At 49.6% G+C, this 17209-nt stretch overlaps 1 protein-coding gene across 1 annotated transcript; it reads left to right on the forward strand.

Annotated features, from left to right (window-relative positions):
* Positions 1 to 6680: 6680 nt before the first annotated feature.
* On the forward strand, positions 6681 to 16626 carry CHI3L1 (chitinase 3 like 1). The gene is given in 10 exon segments (XM_028488135.2): positions 6681 to 6693; positions 9728 to 10022; positions 10544 to 10599; positions 11578 to 11756; positions 12499 to 12620; positions 13696 to 13819; positions 14409 to 14495; positions 14497 to 14592; positions 15155 to 15271; positions 15470 to 16626. Coding segments are annotated over 10 exon segments (1230 nt in total). The 3' UTR covers positions 15611 to 16626.
* Positions 16627 to 17209: the final 583 nt, after the last annotated feature.

A 17209-nucleotide genomic window follows, 5' to 3' on the forward strand; every position in this document is an offset into this window, starting at 1 on the left:
CAGAGATTCTGCTGAAAGATCAGCTGTTAACCTAGGGGGATTCCGTTGTATGTTATTTGTTGCTTCTCCTTTGCTGCTTTTAATATTTTTTCTTTGCATTCAATTTCTGATATTTTGATTAATATGTGTCTTGGCATGTTTCTCCTTGGATTTATCCTGTATGGAACTCTCTGTGCTTCCTGGGCTTGAATGACTCTTTTCCCACGTTAGGGAAGTTTTCAACTATAACCTCTTCAAATATTTTCTCAGTCCCTTTCGTTTTCTCTTCTTCTTCTGGGACCCCTATAATTCGAATGTTGGTGCATTTAATGTTGTCCCAGAGACCTCTGAGAATGTCTTCAATTCTTTTCATTCTTTTTTCTTTATTCTGCTTAAACGTTTCTTGTATTTTCTCCATTCTATTTCCAAGATTTTGGGTCATCTTTACTATCATTTTTCTTAATTATGTTTCAAGTAGACTGCCTATTTCCTCGTCAATTGTTTGGTCTGGTGGGTTTTTACCTTGCTCCTTCATCTACTTCATATTTCTCTGTCTTCTCATTTTGTTTAACTTACCGTGTTTGGGGTCTCCTTTTCGCAGGCTGCAGGTTCGTAGTTCCCGCTGTTTTTGGTGTCTTGCCCCAGTGGGTGAGGTTGAACCAGTGGCTTGTGCAAGCTTCCTGGTGGGAGGGACTGGTGCCTGTGTTCTGTTGGGTGGGGCTGGATCTTGTATTTCTGGTAGGCAGGGCCATGTCCGGTGGTGTGTTTTGGGGTGTTTGTGAACTTAGTATGATTTTAGGCAGCCTCTCTGGTAACGGGTGAGGTTGTCTTCCTGTCTTACTAGTGTTCTGGCATGGGGTGTCCAGCACTGGAGCTTGCTGGCCGTTGGGTGGAGCTGGGTCTTAGCATTGAGATGGGGATCTCTGGGAGAGCTCTCACCGATTGATAGTACATGGGGCTGGTGGTCCAATGTCCTGAACTCACCTCTCCCACCTCAGAGGCTCAGGCCTGACACCAGGCCAGAGCACCAAGACCCTGGCAGCCACATGGCTCGGAAGAAAAGGAAGAAAAAAAGAAAGAAAAAATTTTTAAATTAAAAAAATAATAAAATTTTAAAAATTATTAACATAAAAAATAATAATTTTTAATAAAAGAGAGAGCAACCAAACCAATAAACATATCCACAAGTGATAACAAGCGCTAAAAACTAAACTAATATAAACATAAAAATCAGAAACAAATCAGTTGCAGACAGCAAAGTTCAAGTCTACAGTTGCTCCCAAAGTCCACTGCCTCAATTTTGGGAACATTTATTGTCTATTCAGGTATTCCACAGATGCAGGGTACATCAAGTTGATTGTGGGATCTCTGGGAGAGCTCTCACCGATTGATAGTACATGGGGCTGGTGGTCCAATGTCCTGAACTCACCTCTCCCACCTCAGAGGCTCAGGCCTGACACCAGGCCAGAGCACCAAGACCCTGGCAGCCACATGGCTCGGAAGAAAAGGAAGAAAAAAAGAAAGAAAAAATTTTTAAATTAAAAAAATAATAAAATTTTAAAAATTATTAACATAAAAAATAATAATTTTTAATAAAAGAGAGAGCAACCAAACCAATAAACATATCCACAAGTGATAACAAGCGCTAAAAACTAAACTAATATAAACATAAAAATCAGAAACAAATCAGTTGCAGACAGCAAAGTTCAAGTCTACAGTTGCTCCCAAAGTCCACTGCCTCAATTTTGGGAACATTTATTGTCTATTCAGGTATTCCACAGATGCAGGGTACATCAAGTTGATTGTGGGGATTTAATCCGCTGCTCCTGAGGCTGCATGGAGAAATTTCCCTTTCTCTTCTTTGTTCGCTCAGCACCTTGGGTTCAGCTTTGGTTTTGGCCCCACCTTTGGTGTAGGTCGCCTGAGGGCGTCTGTTCCCCACCCAGACAGGAGGGGGTTAAAGCAGCAGCTGATTAGGGGGCTCTTGCTCACTCAGGCCAGGGGTAGGGAGGGGTACGGTAGTCATAATTGGAATGTGGGGTGAGCCTGTGGTGGCATAGGCCAGTGCGACATTGCAACAGCCTGAGGCATGCTGTGTGTTCTCCCAGGGAAGTTGTCCCTGGATCACAGGACCCTGGCAGTGGTGTGCTGCACAGGCTCCTGGGGTGGTGTGGATAGTGACCTGTGCTTGCACACAAGATTCTTGGTGGCAGCGGTAGCAGCCTTAGTGTTTCATGCCCATCTCTGGGGTCTGAGTTGACAGCCGTGGCTGGTGCCCGTCTCTGGAGGTCATTTAGGTGGTGCTCTGCCTTCTGTGGGCAGATGGGGAAGGAATCCCCTCTCCTCGTGCCCCCCGAAACAATTGTCTCTTGCCTCTTCGGCAGTTCCAGACTTTTTCCCGGACTCCATCCCGGCTATCTGTGGCGCACTAGTCCCCTTCAGGCTGTGTTCACGCAGCCAACCCTAGTCCTCTCCCTGGGATCTGACCTCCGAAGCCCGAGCCTCAGCTCCTAGCCCCCACCCGCCCCGGCGGGTGAGCAGACAAGCCTCTCAGGCTGGTGAGTGCTGGTCGGCACCGATCCTCTGTGCAGGAATCTCTCCGCTTTGCCCTCTGCACCCCTGTTGCTGCACTCTCCTCCCTGGCTGCAAAGCTTCCCCCCCACCCCGCCCACCTCCCATCCCCACCAGTGGAGGGGCTTCCTAGTGTGTGGAAACTTTTCCTCTTTCACAGCTCCCTCCAAAGGTGCAAGTCCTGTCCCTATTCTTTTGCCTCTGCTTTTACTTTGTTCTTGTGCCCTTACCCAGGTACATGGGGATTTTCTTGCCTTTTGGGAAGTCTGAGGTCTTCTGCCAGCGTTCAGTAGCTGTTCTGTAGGAGTTGTTCCACTTGTAGATGCATTTTTGATGTATTTGTGGGGAGGAAGGTGATCTCCACATCTTCCTCCTCCACCATCTTGAAGGTCCCTCCCAGTTCCTATACTTTTTATGGCCTAATTCCCTATTTTATAAGTTTGAGGCAATGGAACCAAATTGATGTACCTTATTTACCTCTAGAGTGATTTAATACTTATGGTCATGTAGATTATCTCCTCCCTGGCTGCAAAGCTTCCCCCCCACCCCGCCCACCTCCCATCCCCACCAGTGAAGGGGCTTCCTAGTGTGTGGAAACTTTTCCTCTTTCACAGCTCCCTCCAAAGGTGCAAGTCCTGTCCCTATTCTTTTGCCTCTGCTTTTACTTTGTTCTTGTGCCCTTACCCAGGTACATGGGGATTTTCTTGCCTTTTGGGAAGTCTGAGGTCTTCTGCCAGCGTTCAGTAGCTGTTCTGTAGGAGTTGTTCCACTTGTAGATGCATTTTTGATGTATTTGTGGGGAGGAAGGTGATCTCCACATCTTCCTCCTCCACCATCTTGAAGGTCCCTCCCAGTTCCTATACTTTTTATGGCCTAATTCCCTATTTTATAAGTTTGAGGCAATGGAACCAAATTGATGTACCTTATTTACCTCTAGAGTGATTTAATACTTATGGTCATGTAGATTATTTATATAGGTTCAATAAGAATCTGTCCTTTTTCTTACAAGAATATAATTGAATATTCACTATGCCAAAAATTCCACTTAATTAGGTGTGATAAGCCCTTTATTAAGGAACAAAGACTACATTTTACATGTGAGAATGACATCTATGAAGTCCTCCCAGGAAAACTTCTCTGGGATGGCTTTATGACTTATGAAAGTCCAGCCTTACAGGTAATAAAAATTTCATTTCCTGGCAGGCATATTAACAAATATGGGAATCTTAGAGAAAATAGTGCTAATAAGGATGGTAAAATTTCTTCTGACACATAAAAGTTATTCCCAGCCCTAGGAGTTTTACAAGCCTCCAGACAGAAGTTCACTGTCAAGCCTCAATATCATGTGGCTCTAATTCTGTTAGCCACTCAAAAAGGAAGTGTTTATGTTACATCAACTCCTCTTGTTATGCCTGTGGAAATAAATTTTAGTCAAATAAAACGAAATATCAATTTAATAACACTGAGTCAGAAAACTGTTAATCGGCTTAGGTTTTCTCAAAGGCATGAACTTGCCCACAGGAAAAGAAAAACTGCAGAAGCAAAAACTGACACTTGGTTCTGCTTCATTCATGACTGAGTACCACTGGGGGGTGGGGGTGGGGACATTCCACATCTGGAGATAATCCAAAAACAACAGGCTATCGTGACTGGCTCAGGACTCCAAAATAATAAACTCTGACTATTTCTCATAAATATGGACTCTGGCAAAAACAATTTTCTCCTTGATTTTTACTATGCTAACAAGTGAAGATAAACTGTGAATATGATGGACATGTGAGAAAGCTGCTGATTTCTACCATGAATATTGTAGCCTTGGTCATCTTTTTTTCCCTTTAAATACTTGTTGTGATTTGTATTTGACAAACCAATCTTTCTTTCTGAACTTGGACTCCCTTTTACCTTTTGCAGTAAATTGTTTATTTGTCCAAATGTTTCTGTCTCTGAGTCTTTGACGGCATTTACTATGTGCTGACACTAACACCATGCTGGAGCTGAGGATTTGGAAATGAATTTGGAGGAAGATACCTGCCTGTAAATAAAGAACTTCCCCTCAAATATTTGGCGGGATGTTAACACCACCTTCATTTGCTCTGACACTCCATGCAAAAGGAACGGATCCTCAAAACAGTTACGCCTAAGAGGCCACCCCTGGGATCCAGAAAGTTGTCCTCCGAGGTGGTTCCGTCTACCCACAGCATCCTGATCCAGCCTCATCTGTGCCTCTCTTGCCCTACTTCGTGCTTCAACCACTCGTGAATCCTCCCAGGTCTTGGAACATGGCAGTCTCTTCCCACCCCAGGCTTCTTCTGTTTCTTCTGCCTCACATGTTTTTGCCAAGCTAGTACCTGTTCCTTCACAATTCAGCTGAAACATCATTTCCCAAGGAAGAGTTCCCTGACCACCTGTAGCCCTTTATAAACTCTCCTAACCCTCAGAATTGCCTTGTTGAACTTTTCACAGTTGTAATAAATTATTTACGTGATCCTTTGTTTAATGTCCACATTCTTTGCCAGACCATGTACTTCATGAGGACAGGCACTGATTCTCTGTTTTCACTCACCTTTCTGCCCTCACCACCTCCCACGGTGCAAGGCAACTGTGCTGTGCTCAGTAAGCATTGGTTGAATGAGTAAACAAATGATAAGAGCAGCGTGGGGGTTTAGAACAATTGGACCAGGGAAAAATTGTCAGGATGTTTGTTTTGCGATTTCATCATACCTCCTGAGTTGGTTATTCACAAGGTGACAAGAACTATTGAAAGAGATGAAATTTCTAGAATTTCAGCTTCCAAACAAAATAGAAGAGTTTGGAGTTATGTACCAACTTGAGATCATTCATTTTTTCAGTCGTTCAATAAATACTTTACTAAGCATCTACTATGTGTCAAGCACTAGGGATGGACACAAAGGTGAATAAAACAGACACAGTCCTTGCCTTTACTGAGTTTATAGTCTAGTGAGGGAGGCAGACATTAATGACATCCACACTGACACACGAGATGTAAAATTATAACCGAGTCACGTGCTAGGAGGAGAGGTACAAAGTACACTGACAGCCCCAATAGGGGTTTTCCCTCACTAGGGAGTCTGCCTTTTCCAAAGGTGCCTACTGAGCTGCAATCTGAAGGATGAGTAGGTGTGTTTAATTAAGAATATGCAGGGCTTCCCTGGTGGCACAGTGGTTGAGAGTCCGCCTGCCGATGCAGGGGACACAGGTTCGTGCCCCGGTCCGGGAAGATCTCACATGCCGCAGAGCGGCTAGGCCCGTGAGCCATGGCTGCTGAGCCTGCGCGTCCGGAGCCTGTGCTCCGCAACGGGAGAGGCCACAACAGTGAGAGGCCCGCGTACCACACACACACACACACAAAGATTATGCAGAGTATGACCTGCTGAATAAGGATGCACAAACCATATACACAGGGTGGGCAGGTAGCTCCCTCACTGTCTGAGCTTCCACTTTGGGGAGATGAAAACGCCAGGGCTGTTTTGATTGAAGGCACAGTTTCAATACACTCACACAAAGAATTTGTGACAAGATGTATTACAGATTCCAGAAACAGAGGAGGGAGGTGTGCATTGAGCTGGTGGGGGGGGGGCAATCCTCTGTCCTGGGTCACAAGCCAGCAGGAGACAGAGTAAGCACCTTTAACTTATAAGGCGGTTGGGGAGCACCACTAACTTTTCGAGGCTCAACTTTAAGTGCTTATTTAAAAAGGTGTCCTGGGAAATGCAAAGCAGGACCTTGTGGCTGGAATCCTAAACTCAGGTCCTTATCTAAATGTCCAGACTCTGGGTATGAGCAGAATTATACTGTAAAATGCCTAGGCAGCAACTCAAAAGAGCTGCCTCTTCACAGGAAGTGATGCAAACTTGAAGTTCATGCTGCTTGACGTGCCATGAATAAGTCCTTTGTCTCTGACCTAGGGTTCTTGTGTCTTCTGCCAGAATCCATGAGATTCTGTCTATCTCATTAGCTTGCAAGTAGTATAAAATCTCAGGCCCTTCATAGTTATTGACAGGCTAGTAGATGACATATACAAAGGCACTATGGTGGGAGAGAGTAGAGCAAATAAAAGAAAGAAGGCATGAATGGATGAGTTATAGGGAGTGAAGGGGGCATGGCGTGAGATGAAGCTGGGAGGTGATGTGCCATGGGACCCTTGGCCAATCCTGCTGGGGCAGGCCCAGGGGGTGTCTTGGCTGTTTGCTAGGACAATGCCACCTTCATGCAGAACATGTGGAACTAATAAACTGGGTTTGGGGGAGCACAGGACAAGGCTTGGGCTAATCTGTGCCTATGAAGTAATTTTTAACAAAGGAAGAGAGTGAACTTAGGTGTTTTCTTAACATCCTGCACCCTGTTATGAAAATTTTTACATGCCTACTACTTTGTAACACTTCTGTTAGAGATCAGAGGAAGTTCACTCCTCAGTGCCCTAAACAAACAAGGGAAAGCTCTCATGGACTATCATTGCTGCCAATCATCTAGGGTACAAAAGAAGGCTAGTCGCCTTAAGAGGGTGAAGCCATGACCCTTTAGTATTCGTGAGTATGACTCTGGACAAACTGCTTTCTGACCATTTCTCTTAATAAAGAGATGTTTCAGTTTATAGGGAGAGGAAGGAAGAGAAGGGGGACAGAGGCAGAGACCTCACCAAGAGAGGGCTGTGAAATCAGTGTGGCTAACATTGGATTATTACCTAATATGGTTGTAAAAATAAAGGTATCTGTTCAGAAGCCCTCTGTCCCATTCTGGCAATTGGAGTTCTGAACTTTTCACTCCCTGCCTATTAATTAATTTATAGCCTGAAAAGAATGGAGTTGTCCAGGATCTTTGGTCAAAAAAATGTATCCACAAACAGGGAACAAATCATGCAGAGCCTTGTTAAGAAGTTTCGTTCTTATCTGAAGAGTGATATGAAATCACTGAGGGATCTAGAAAGGGGTGGCATCATTACACTTAGGTTTCAAAAGAGAGGAGGTGAGAGTGTGGAGATTATTGATCTGAGATTATCTGCTCCTGGGGAAAATCAAGAGTTCCCTGAATGTTTACTCCTTGGTACTTTGCTGCAGCCCCAGGCTTGCCAGATTCATACTCATTTTTTTTTTTTTTTTTTTTTTTGTGGTATGCGGGCCTCCCTCTGCTGTGGCCTCTCCCGTTGCGGAGGACAGGCTCTGGACGCGCAGGCCCAGCGGCCATGGCTCACGGCCCAGCCGCTCCGCGGCATGTGGGATCCGCCCAGACCGGGGCGCGAACCCGGTTCCCCTGCGTCGGCAGGCGGACGCGCAACCGCTGCGACACCAGGGAAGCCCCATACTCATTTTAATGGGCATTTCAAAAAGGAAGCAAAACAGCACCAGGTCTCAGAGCGTTTTCAGCAATTTCCCACTCCTCTCCAGCTTTTCTTTGAAATAATCAGCACAGGCCAGCTGTGGGAAATAGCTTGGAGACGGGGAGAGTGGGTCAGGCAGGGTGCTGCTGGGCTCAGGGAGAGAATAAATAACAGCCTTTTTTGGGGTACTGCTGGTTACAGAACTCAATTGTGACCAGTTTCAACCTGGCCAAGGGCCTGGACAGAGGGCTGGAGAGGCAAAAGTAGAGGCTGCCAGAAAAGCCCAGAAACTGCTGGCTTTTGGAGAAAAGTGAGTGGGAGGCTGAGTTACTGGCCACAGGAGCCCCCAGATCATCTGCCTGATGGCTTTTCTGCTGGCAGGTGCCTCAGGAAGACCTGGCCCAAGTTTTCAGAACTCTCCAGGGTTTCTCAGTCCACCTCAGGCGGCCTGCAGTGCCCCTCCCCCGCCACTCTCCAGCCTGCTAGCTCCTTCACTGACACACAGCTCAGCGCCTGTACATAGGATGGTTTGGGGTGCGGGGGAGTGGAGTGGGACAGGTATAAGAGGAAGTTGGAGGCCCAGGGAAGCGTCCTGTCTAGGCAGCTGGGCACCAGCAGCCTGAGGGCAAAGGAAGAGGCCACGCCGTGCCCCCCTCTCTGCTGCAGCCAGGATGGGTCTGAGGGTGGCTCAGACAGGTCTCTGGGTTGGCCACAGAGCCGCTCCACAGAGGGGCTGGCCCCCTACCTGTTGTGGGAGGGGTAGCAGAGTCAGGGGGGAGAGAGAGGAGGAGGCTGGTGTGAGGAGGCCCTTGATTCCTTTATGGTGGGGGGGGCAGGGAGCAGGAGGTACTTGCAGGGGGTCTCACCCTGGATTTCCCTTCAGGTTTTGTGGTCCTGGTGCTTCTCCAGAGCTGTAAGTAACCCCTTTTAAGTCATGGGAGGTGGGGGTGTGGCGAGGGCTGTGTGGAAGGGACCTTGCCACTAAGGTAGCGCTTTTCCAGTTTCTTCTGTGATTCAAATGGTTCAGAACTATTAGCATTTGTTAAACCAAGGTGATGAGTATATAGGTGTTTATTATACTATTCTCTACTTTTCTGTATATTTAAAATTTTTGAAAATTAAAAACTTTCAAAGGCTCAGGTTCAATGAAGGCTTCAACTAATCGCTTACTGGGAACCACTAACAGGAGACCAGTAGCAGCATGGATGAGTGATGCCCACTGTTATTCCTCCACAGTCAAGAGGGCAGAAAGGGCCTACTTTGCAGCAGGAAAAATTAGAATGAGCGGGGAGGAGGAACTTCCTGGTCCATTGGGATATTGTGCCCCAGCTGTGCGGATGGACTGAAGGGGCCTGGGGACTGCCATTCTGGGTGGGTTACAAGTTAGGGGCTCTCCCACAGGAAGGCAGAGAAGAGATGGGCCAGAGCCTCTCAGATCAAGGACTCCACTGAAGGTCCTGCAAGACCCTCGCCTGAAGGCCAGGGTCTTCTGATATGGCTGTCTGGGGCTGGGTCCCTCTTGGCCAGCGTCTTCTGATATGGCTGTCTGGGGCTGGGTCCCTCTTGGCCAGGGTCTTCTGATATGGCTGTCTGGGGCTGGGTCCGTCTTCTCCTTCAAAGTGGCTGCCTCCAGGAAGCCTTCTTTACTTGTACCAAGTCCCATTTCATCTTTATTCATCAGCACCCCCTCACCCCATACAGTGTTCTGTTCTTAGTCTGCAGTATATTTATCTACTATATTTGTTCTTTCCTAAGCATTTTTAAAATAGACCTTATTTTCATCAGACAGAGAACTCCCCTGAGCCAGCCCTTTTCATTTAGAATTCTAACTTTGCTGACAAGTCTGCCCATCAACCCCGCCCCCCAAAACCCCATTAGTGCTCAGCTCAGGGCTCAGCCAGAGGGCCCCTGGCTCAATCTTGGCCTTCTCCTCAGGTGCTGCATACAAGCTGATCTGCTACTACACCAGCTGGTCCCAGTACCGGGAGGGTGATGGGAGCTGCTTCCCAGACGCCATCGACCCCTTCCTCTGTACCCACATCATCCACAGCTTTGCCAGCATAAGCAACAATGAGATCGACACCTGCGAATGGAATGATGTGACGCTCTATGACACACTGAACACACTCAAGAACGGGTTGGGCCACTGGCTGGCCAGGGAGGGAGGAAGATGGAGGGTCAGCAGGGCTGGTCTCAGGGCAGAGTACTCCTGCTCAAGAGGATGGGCGAGGTCCCCAGTACTCACCTCTGGGTGAAGAATTGGAGGGCCTTGGCTTAAGTGGGAAGAAGTGATGAGGGCAGGTGTCAGGGTGTAGAAGAAGACTGCAGAAGAAGGCACAGCTGAGCTCCCCTGGGAAAGGGAACCCTCTCCATCCTCGGAGGGTGCCTCTCCACAGAGAAAGTGCTCATGACTCTATTTTGCCATATCCTGGCTTCCCCACTGGAGGGAACAAATGTGGGCAACATACCCCAGAGTAACCGCCACAAATGCTTAGAAAGTCTTAGAACACTGAATCTCAGGGTTGGAAGGACCTCAGAGGCCTGATTCAGCCTCCCACCCAAAGCTAGAAGCCTGATACAGCCTCCTAAACATGGGGCCACCCCATGTCACAACAACTTCACTCAACCCCTGCCCTCCTGCCTCTCTGTGCCCCACAGGAATCCCAACCTGAAGACCCTTCTATCTGTTGGAGGATGGAACTTTGGTTCTCAAAGTTAGGATGACTCATCCCCCAGAGGTTGATGGAATAGGAGGAGGCATAGGTTTCTCCTCATCCACTGGGTGGGCGTCACAGGGACCCCAGACTGGTCAGGCACAGGGGCCTGAATGGTTGTCAGGAGCCTGCCTCATGTACAACCACGAAATCAGAGCGCAGAGAGGGAAAGGAACTTGCCAAGAGTCACACAGCAAGGTGGCAGTCAATATTCTGATTCCTTGGGCTTCCCTGGTGGCGCAGTGGTTGCGCGTCCGCCTGCCGATGCAGGGGAACCGGGTTCGCGCCCCGGTTTGGGAGGATCCCACATGCCGCGGAGCGGCTGGGCCCGTGAGCCATGGCCGCTGAGCCTGCGCGTCGGGAGCCTGTGCTCCGCAACGGGAGAGGCCACAACAGTGTGAGGCCCGCGTACCACAAAAAAAAATAAAAAAATAAAATAAAATTCTGATTCCTTGCCAATGCTCTTTTTACTACTTCTCAGACATGAAAACAAAGAAATTTGGGGCGGCGAGGGATACTATCCTAAGGGCTGGAAGGAGAGAGATGGAATGAATGGGAAATTTGGGAGTGGAGACCCTGTGAGGACATCCTGGAGTAGGTAGACTTGGAGGAGGCTTTAAAAAGGGGGCAAAGATGGCCATAACAGCTCTCATTTACTGAGCCGTTACTATGTGTCAGGCATCCTGTCCAACCATTATCACATGTAATCCTCATAATAGCACTGTGAGATGTTATATTTATGCCCATTTTACAGATGAGGAAACTGAGGCTCAGGTTATAACCTGCTCAAAGTGGCTTGGCTAGTAGGTGATAGAGCCAGGGATATCTGGCTCCAAAGCACCTGGTCTTTCTAAGATAACTGGAGGCGGGTCCTGTCCCAACCATGCCCTCCTAGAGCTGTGTGGGTTCAGACTCCCAGCTCCACATGCCCCAGAGACCCTTCCAGAGGGCTAAGGCACCCAGCGTATTGGTACTGAGCCCTCTACTGGCGTGATTTCGGTTCTAGATTTTCCAAAATAGCCTCCAACACCTGGAGTCTCAGAACTTTCATCAAGTCAGTGCCACCATTTCTGCGGACCCATGGCTCTGATGGACTGGACCTAGCCTGGCTCTACCCTGGGCGGAGAGACAAGCAGCATCTCACCACTCTGGTCAAGGCGCTGGTTGGGTCAGGGAAAAGGGCAGGGAGGTAGGGGAGCATCAGGTAGTGGGGAAAGCAGAAGCTGTCTTCAGAGATATTCTCCTGAGGCAGGCAAAGGGAGACCGAGGCCTCTTTGCTGCAGGGTCCCGAGATCTGGACGAGGGATAAGACAAACAAGCCTGTGTCCTGAGATCTTACACAGCAAGGAAGACATCTTTTGACAACAGTGGGAGGTCGGGTGGGGTTCTAAGAGGCAGAGGTCACTAAGCGGAGCACCCGTTCCTCACTGCCTCTATTCATTCTCAAACTGACACTGCCCACTCCCCAGCATGCACTGCATCAGAGGTACTCAGTTACCCCAGGGGCAGAGAGTGATCATTTAAACAAATTGTTCACGGTACAATATAAATCACTTTAATTTTGTGTTCTCATTTATAAGCTTGAACAAAGCACAGACCAACAAGCAAATATCTTCCGGCATCATCTGTGGACCAAGTGGGATCACTCTCTATTTTCATGGTCCCTCCAGGACAGAGAATAATTGAGTGTTGATGAGTATGCATGGGGGATAGGGATGAGATTGGTCCAAACAGTTTTTTAGGAAAAGGATGGGTGAGTCTGAGGATGAGACCACTTTATCGTTCCCACTGAGCTCCAGTCAGGTTGGAGATTACAGCAGACAGCGAAGGCCAATGACATGCTCAGAGATCTTTCGCCTCAAGGCTTGCCGTCACTCACCTGTCTCCTCTCCCAACCAGGAAATGAAGGCTGAGTTTGCAAGAGAAGCCCAGGCAGGAGCAGAGCAACTCCTGCTCAGCGCAGCAGTGTCTGCTGGGAAGATTGCCATTGACAGAGGCTATGACATCGCCCAGATATCCCGGTGAATCTCCTTCCTGATGCACTCTGCCCTAGCACTCCATGTACAATCAGAAGACTGGGCTTCTAGTGCGAGTTTCTCCAAAGATGTGTGACCTTGAGCAAGTCACTTCCCCTCTGTGGGCCTCAGCCTCCCCATCTGTCAAATGGGCCACAACAACCCCTATCCTTCCTTTTCATTTGGGGTATTTTGCTGCTCAGTGGAGAAAGTCGTTATGAATGTATGTATCTGTGGAAAAGGAAGTAGGGAAAGTTATACAAACCAGCCAGTCACTAGTCTCTGGAGGGGAAAGGCAGCAGTAATGATACCTTTCATTTCTAGGCTGCTGGGGAGTCCTCAAGGTGCTGTCCCATGCAGGTAAGCCCCTCCCTTTCCTGTTCACCCTGCCCCTCCTCCCCGCCCTGCCTCCTCATGCGTGAGGATAAGCAGTGCCCAGCCAAGCGGGCTGATCTCTCGGGGGAACAAAGGCATGGGTCTTAGGAAACCCAAGAGTAAGAGACAAAGGCTCTTCGCTCTGACTTTAGAATCTTCTTTAGGGTCTTAGGGAGTGTAGACTTGGTGCTTTAATTGATCACTTAGAGGGTGGGAATGAGGTGGCTCTCAACCATTTGCCCCAAACACGTGAAGCTCATGTTCATGCAATCCACCTGCAGACCCCCCACCTCTGCGTGTGGAAACCTTACTCCCCACCAGGAGGAATCACAGGTTCAGGCCATCCTTTGGTCCTGCTCTCTCCCGACAAGGCTAGCTGTTGATGCCACTTGTAATCTGCTTTCTCAAAGATGAATATGGCTGGAGTGGAGGGGGTGACGTGTGTTGGAGGCCAGCTCCCAGTTGCGTGCTGGGGGCAGATTGGAAGAACCCCATTCTTGCCTTGAATGCTCCTGTGGGACCCTGAGCCCACTTCCCAGTGTGGCACAAGGGAGGTGGTCCAGCAGCCTAGACAGCGGATCACCGGGTTCTACTGGGTTTTGGGTTAATGGCTTTTCTCTTGGCTGCCTGTTTCTCCAGCTCACATCCTGCTAGGGTGGTGCGCTTTTTCAATTTTTCGCCTTGCCCTGCATCCACTCTTCCACAGACACCTGGACTTCATCAGCCTTTTGACCTACGACTTTCATGGAGCGTGGCGCCAGACCGTAGCACATCACAGCCCCCTATTCCGAGGCCAGGAAGATACAAGTTCTGACAGATTCAGCAATGCTGTGAGTGTCCCAAAGGAGGAAGGGCTGAGAGGGGACCACAGACATGCCACTTGCCAGAGCTCAGACACCAACCTCTCCACTCCTCAGTAATCCTGCAAGGGAGGGGTTATAGGGCCCACTTCACAGATGAGGAAACCGAGGCCCAAAGTTTATGCATTCTCCGCAGCTCTGGTAACTGGGGAGGTGATACTTCCATAAAGAATCAGGACATCTCCTGATGGGCCTATAGGGTGGACCTAGTGAAGGCAGAGGGCAGATTGAAGAGAGCACAGAGAGGGCTGGGGGCTGAGGGGGCAAGAGTCTAGTCTAGACCTGCCATTGTTTGCTGTGTAACCTGGGCCAATCACCAGATTTCTGCAACTATCGAACAGTAATAATCCCTTCCTATACCTAAGAGGATTTTTTTCAAGACTGAAATTACACAATGCTTTTTAGACTGACATTATAGGTTCCCAGAAGGAAGGGAAATCCAGACGCATCTAGACCTGGAACTCCACCTTTCAAGGCAGCAGTGGGAACTGCACAACCTTTCCCCTCCTAGACCACCAGCATCTCACGGCTCAAACTGTCCTGCCCTACCCACCCACAGGACTACGCTGTGAGCTATGTGTTGAGGCTGGGGGCCCAGGCCAATAAGCTGGTGATGGGTATCCCCACTTTTGGGAGGAGCTTCACCCTTGGCCTCTTCCAAGACAGATGTGGGAGCCCCGACCTCAGGGCCAGGAATACCAGGCCGGTTCACCAAGGAGAAAGGGACCCTCGCCTACTATGAGGTATGAGCTGGGGAGAAGGTGAGATTTCCCAGGGCACCCGCAGCCCCGGGGAAGGTGAGCCTCCCACCCCACCCCCACTTTACTCCTTTGGAAATTAAAAAAGAAATGTTCCAGCAGACCTAGCACTCTGGAGAAGAGGGAGGAGGAGGGCAGGCACATCCTGTCTGCACCCCCTCTGGCCACCAAGTTGGGGCCTTCCTTCTAGCCCAGGAAAAAGCAATGGCCAAGAGGTAGGTTCTTTTGTTTCGGCCCATCCTCTGCTGCTGCTCTGTGCTGCCTTGAGCCGGTCCTCAGTGTCAAAGCACCATTTCCCACATCCCTGTTTAAGATGCAGGAAGCTAATCAGAGCCCCCATAATGCCCTCAGGTTACAGCAGCTACAGAATCCTGGGATCTTTGCATCTGTTTTAAGTAAAGTTGTGTGAAGCCTGCAGTCTCTAGGGGAAGATGTAGCCTGCAGGAAGAAGCAAGGGCCTGAGAGATTTGGGCAGTGGCGTCCCCCTGGTGACCTGCAAAGTCTCAGCACAGCTCCCCACACCACCCCTGCCCTGTTCTCTGCTCAGATCTGCGACTTCCTCCGCGGAGCCACAGTCCATAGACTCCTTGGTCAGCAGGTCCCCTATGCCACTAAGGGCAACCAGTGGGTGGGGTAGGACGACCAGGAGAGCGTCAAAAACAAGGTATGTACCTAAGGGCACACCCCAAATTGAAGAGGGGGAGGGAAGCCCCCTGCACTGAGGGTGGGGCTTGGCTACAGAGGTGTTTTGGGTCTCAGGTGTCTGCTTTTCTCACCCATGGGGAGGTGTCCAGATAGCACGCCCCCATAGGCACCCTGGCCCAGGGAACCCAGCCCTGCCTGCTCTGGGTCTCCCTGCCAGGTGCGGTACCTGAGGAACAGGCAGCTGGCTGGCGCCACGGTGTGGGCCCTGGACTTGGATGACTTTCAGGGCACCTTCTGTGGACAGAATCTGCACTTCCACGTCACCAGTGCCATCAAGGATGCGCTTGCTGAGGCGTAGCCTTCGGTTCTTGGGCACACAGTGGGGCGGAGATCACTTGGCTCTGACTGGCTAGGAGCCTGATCACCTGCCCTGCTGGGTCCCCTGTTGAGCTTCATTCTCCCTTCCTTGGGACCATGCGGAGGGCCACAGCTCTGCCATCTGAGCTCAGCTCCGGTGGGCAGGCAGGTAGGGGTGGGGATGTGGGACCCACACAGTGTAAGACACGGGTCAGCACATAACTGCTGATTAAGGAGAATGCTCAACGACTCCAAGCCCCACACAAGGAGATTTCTTCAACTCCCTTACCCCAAGGCCTCCATGCCTAAGGACACCATTTTGGCAGGCTCTACCACCGCAGAGTGAAATATCTTACAAGAAGCAGCAACCACACTAATTATATCCTCTGCAAAGCCCAACTTGAAACCTTTACTCAGGAACATAATCATGACCCCATTCCACTTCCCTTTCCTGATTCTGCAGCTGCTCAGTAAAGCACTGGGGCTCACCTGTTATTAACGCTGCTTCAGTCTATCTTTGCTGTCCCACTGGATCCACGGGGCTCACCTCCCCCATCTCTTCTGGATTCCTCTCTCTCAGGCTTGGTAGTCCTGAGCTGCAGAAAATGAGACCACCCTGTCCTCTGCCGGGCCCCAAGAAGTCCCCAAAAGAGGCAAGCATCACCAGACCCATCAGTCATGGACTTAACCCAAGAGGGCTGATGGGTTTCCAGATCTTAAAGTCATTGTTATCCAGACTTCTCGATACAGTTCCTTGTTGAAAGAAGCCTTTTCTGTTTCCAGGGGCTAGCAGGCACTAGGAAGGAAACCCTTTAACACCAACCCTTCATCTCCTCTCACCTCGGGGAGGTGTAGGAGCCAACACAGGGTCAGGTTAGAGAGAGCCCTGACCTTGGACTCTCAGGGCTAGAAGGAAACACCTATGTTATCTCATATACCCTCCCTCCGTCCCAGGCCTAGAGCCTCTACAGGGCTTGAGAACTAGCCTTTCAACCTCCCCCCACACTCTCAGTGACCAGTTGCTCATTACCTTAGAGGAACACTTTCCATTGCTGGGCTGAAATCAGTCAGATGTCCTAGGGCTGTAACCCAGCCCTCTGTCTCTCCCCTCTCAGGACATAGCCCTCAGCCCATGCAGAGATCAAGACTCCTCAGCTCAGCCTGGGACAGGAGGTGGGGGCCAGATGGGACGGGATGGGTCAGACGGGATGAGCTCAGATCAGCCAGCCTTCCAGCCTTTATGAAGTAGAGATGTTCTCAGCAGTTTCTGTGAACTCCCAGAGCCCCGAACACGCCTCGTATCCAAAGAGAGTTCAGCTGCATGCTCCAAAACCAAAGAGAATTTATTTGTGGATTCCCTGATGTTTGGATTATCTGTGACTTGGCCTAGTGGTTTGTGACATTGGTTTGAGGTGTGGGGAAGAAAATACCTATCGGCTTCCCTGAAATCTGAACCAGCTGGAGCGGGGCAGATGCAACTGATTCCAAGGTCACCACCAAGCTAAAGGAAAAGAGAGTGAGAACTTGGCCAGAGCTTCAGGGGGCAGCTGGCATTTCACTGCTGGCCAGTGGGCCAAGCATTCCCTAATCCCTGCCCACT

The sequence above is a fragment of the Physeter macrocephalus genome, chromosome 4 (assembly GCF_002837175.3).
Source record: "Physeter macrocephalus isolate SW-GA chromosome 4, ASM283717v5, whole genome shotgun sequence".
Lineage (NCBI taxonomy): Eukaryota > Metazoa > Chordata > Mammalia > Artiodactyla > Physeteridae > Physeter > Physeter macrocephalus.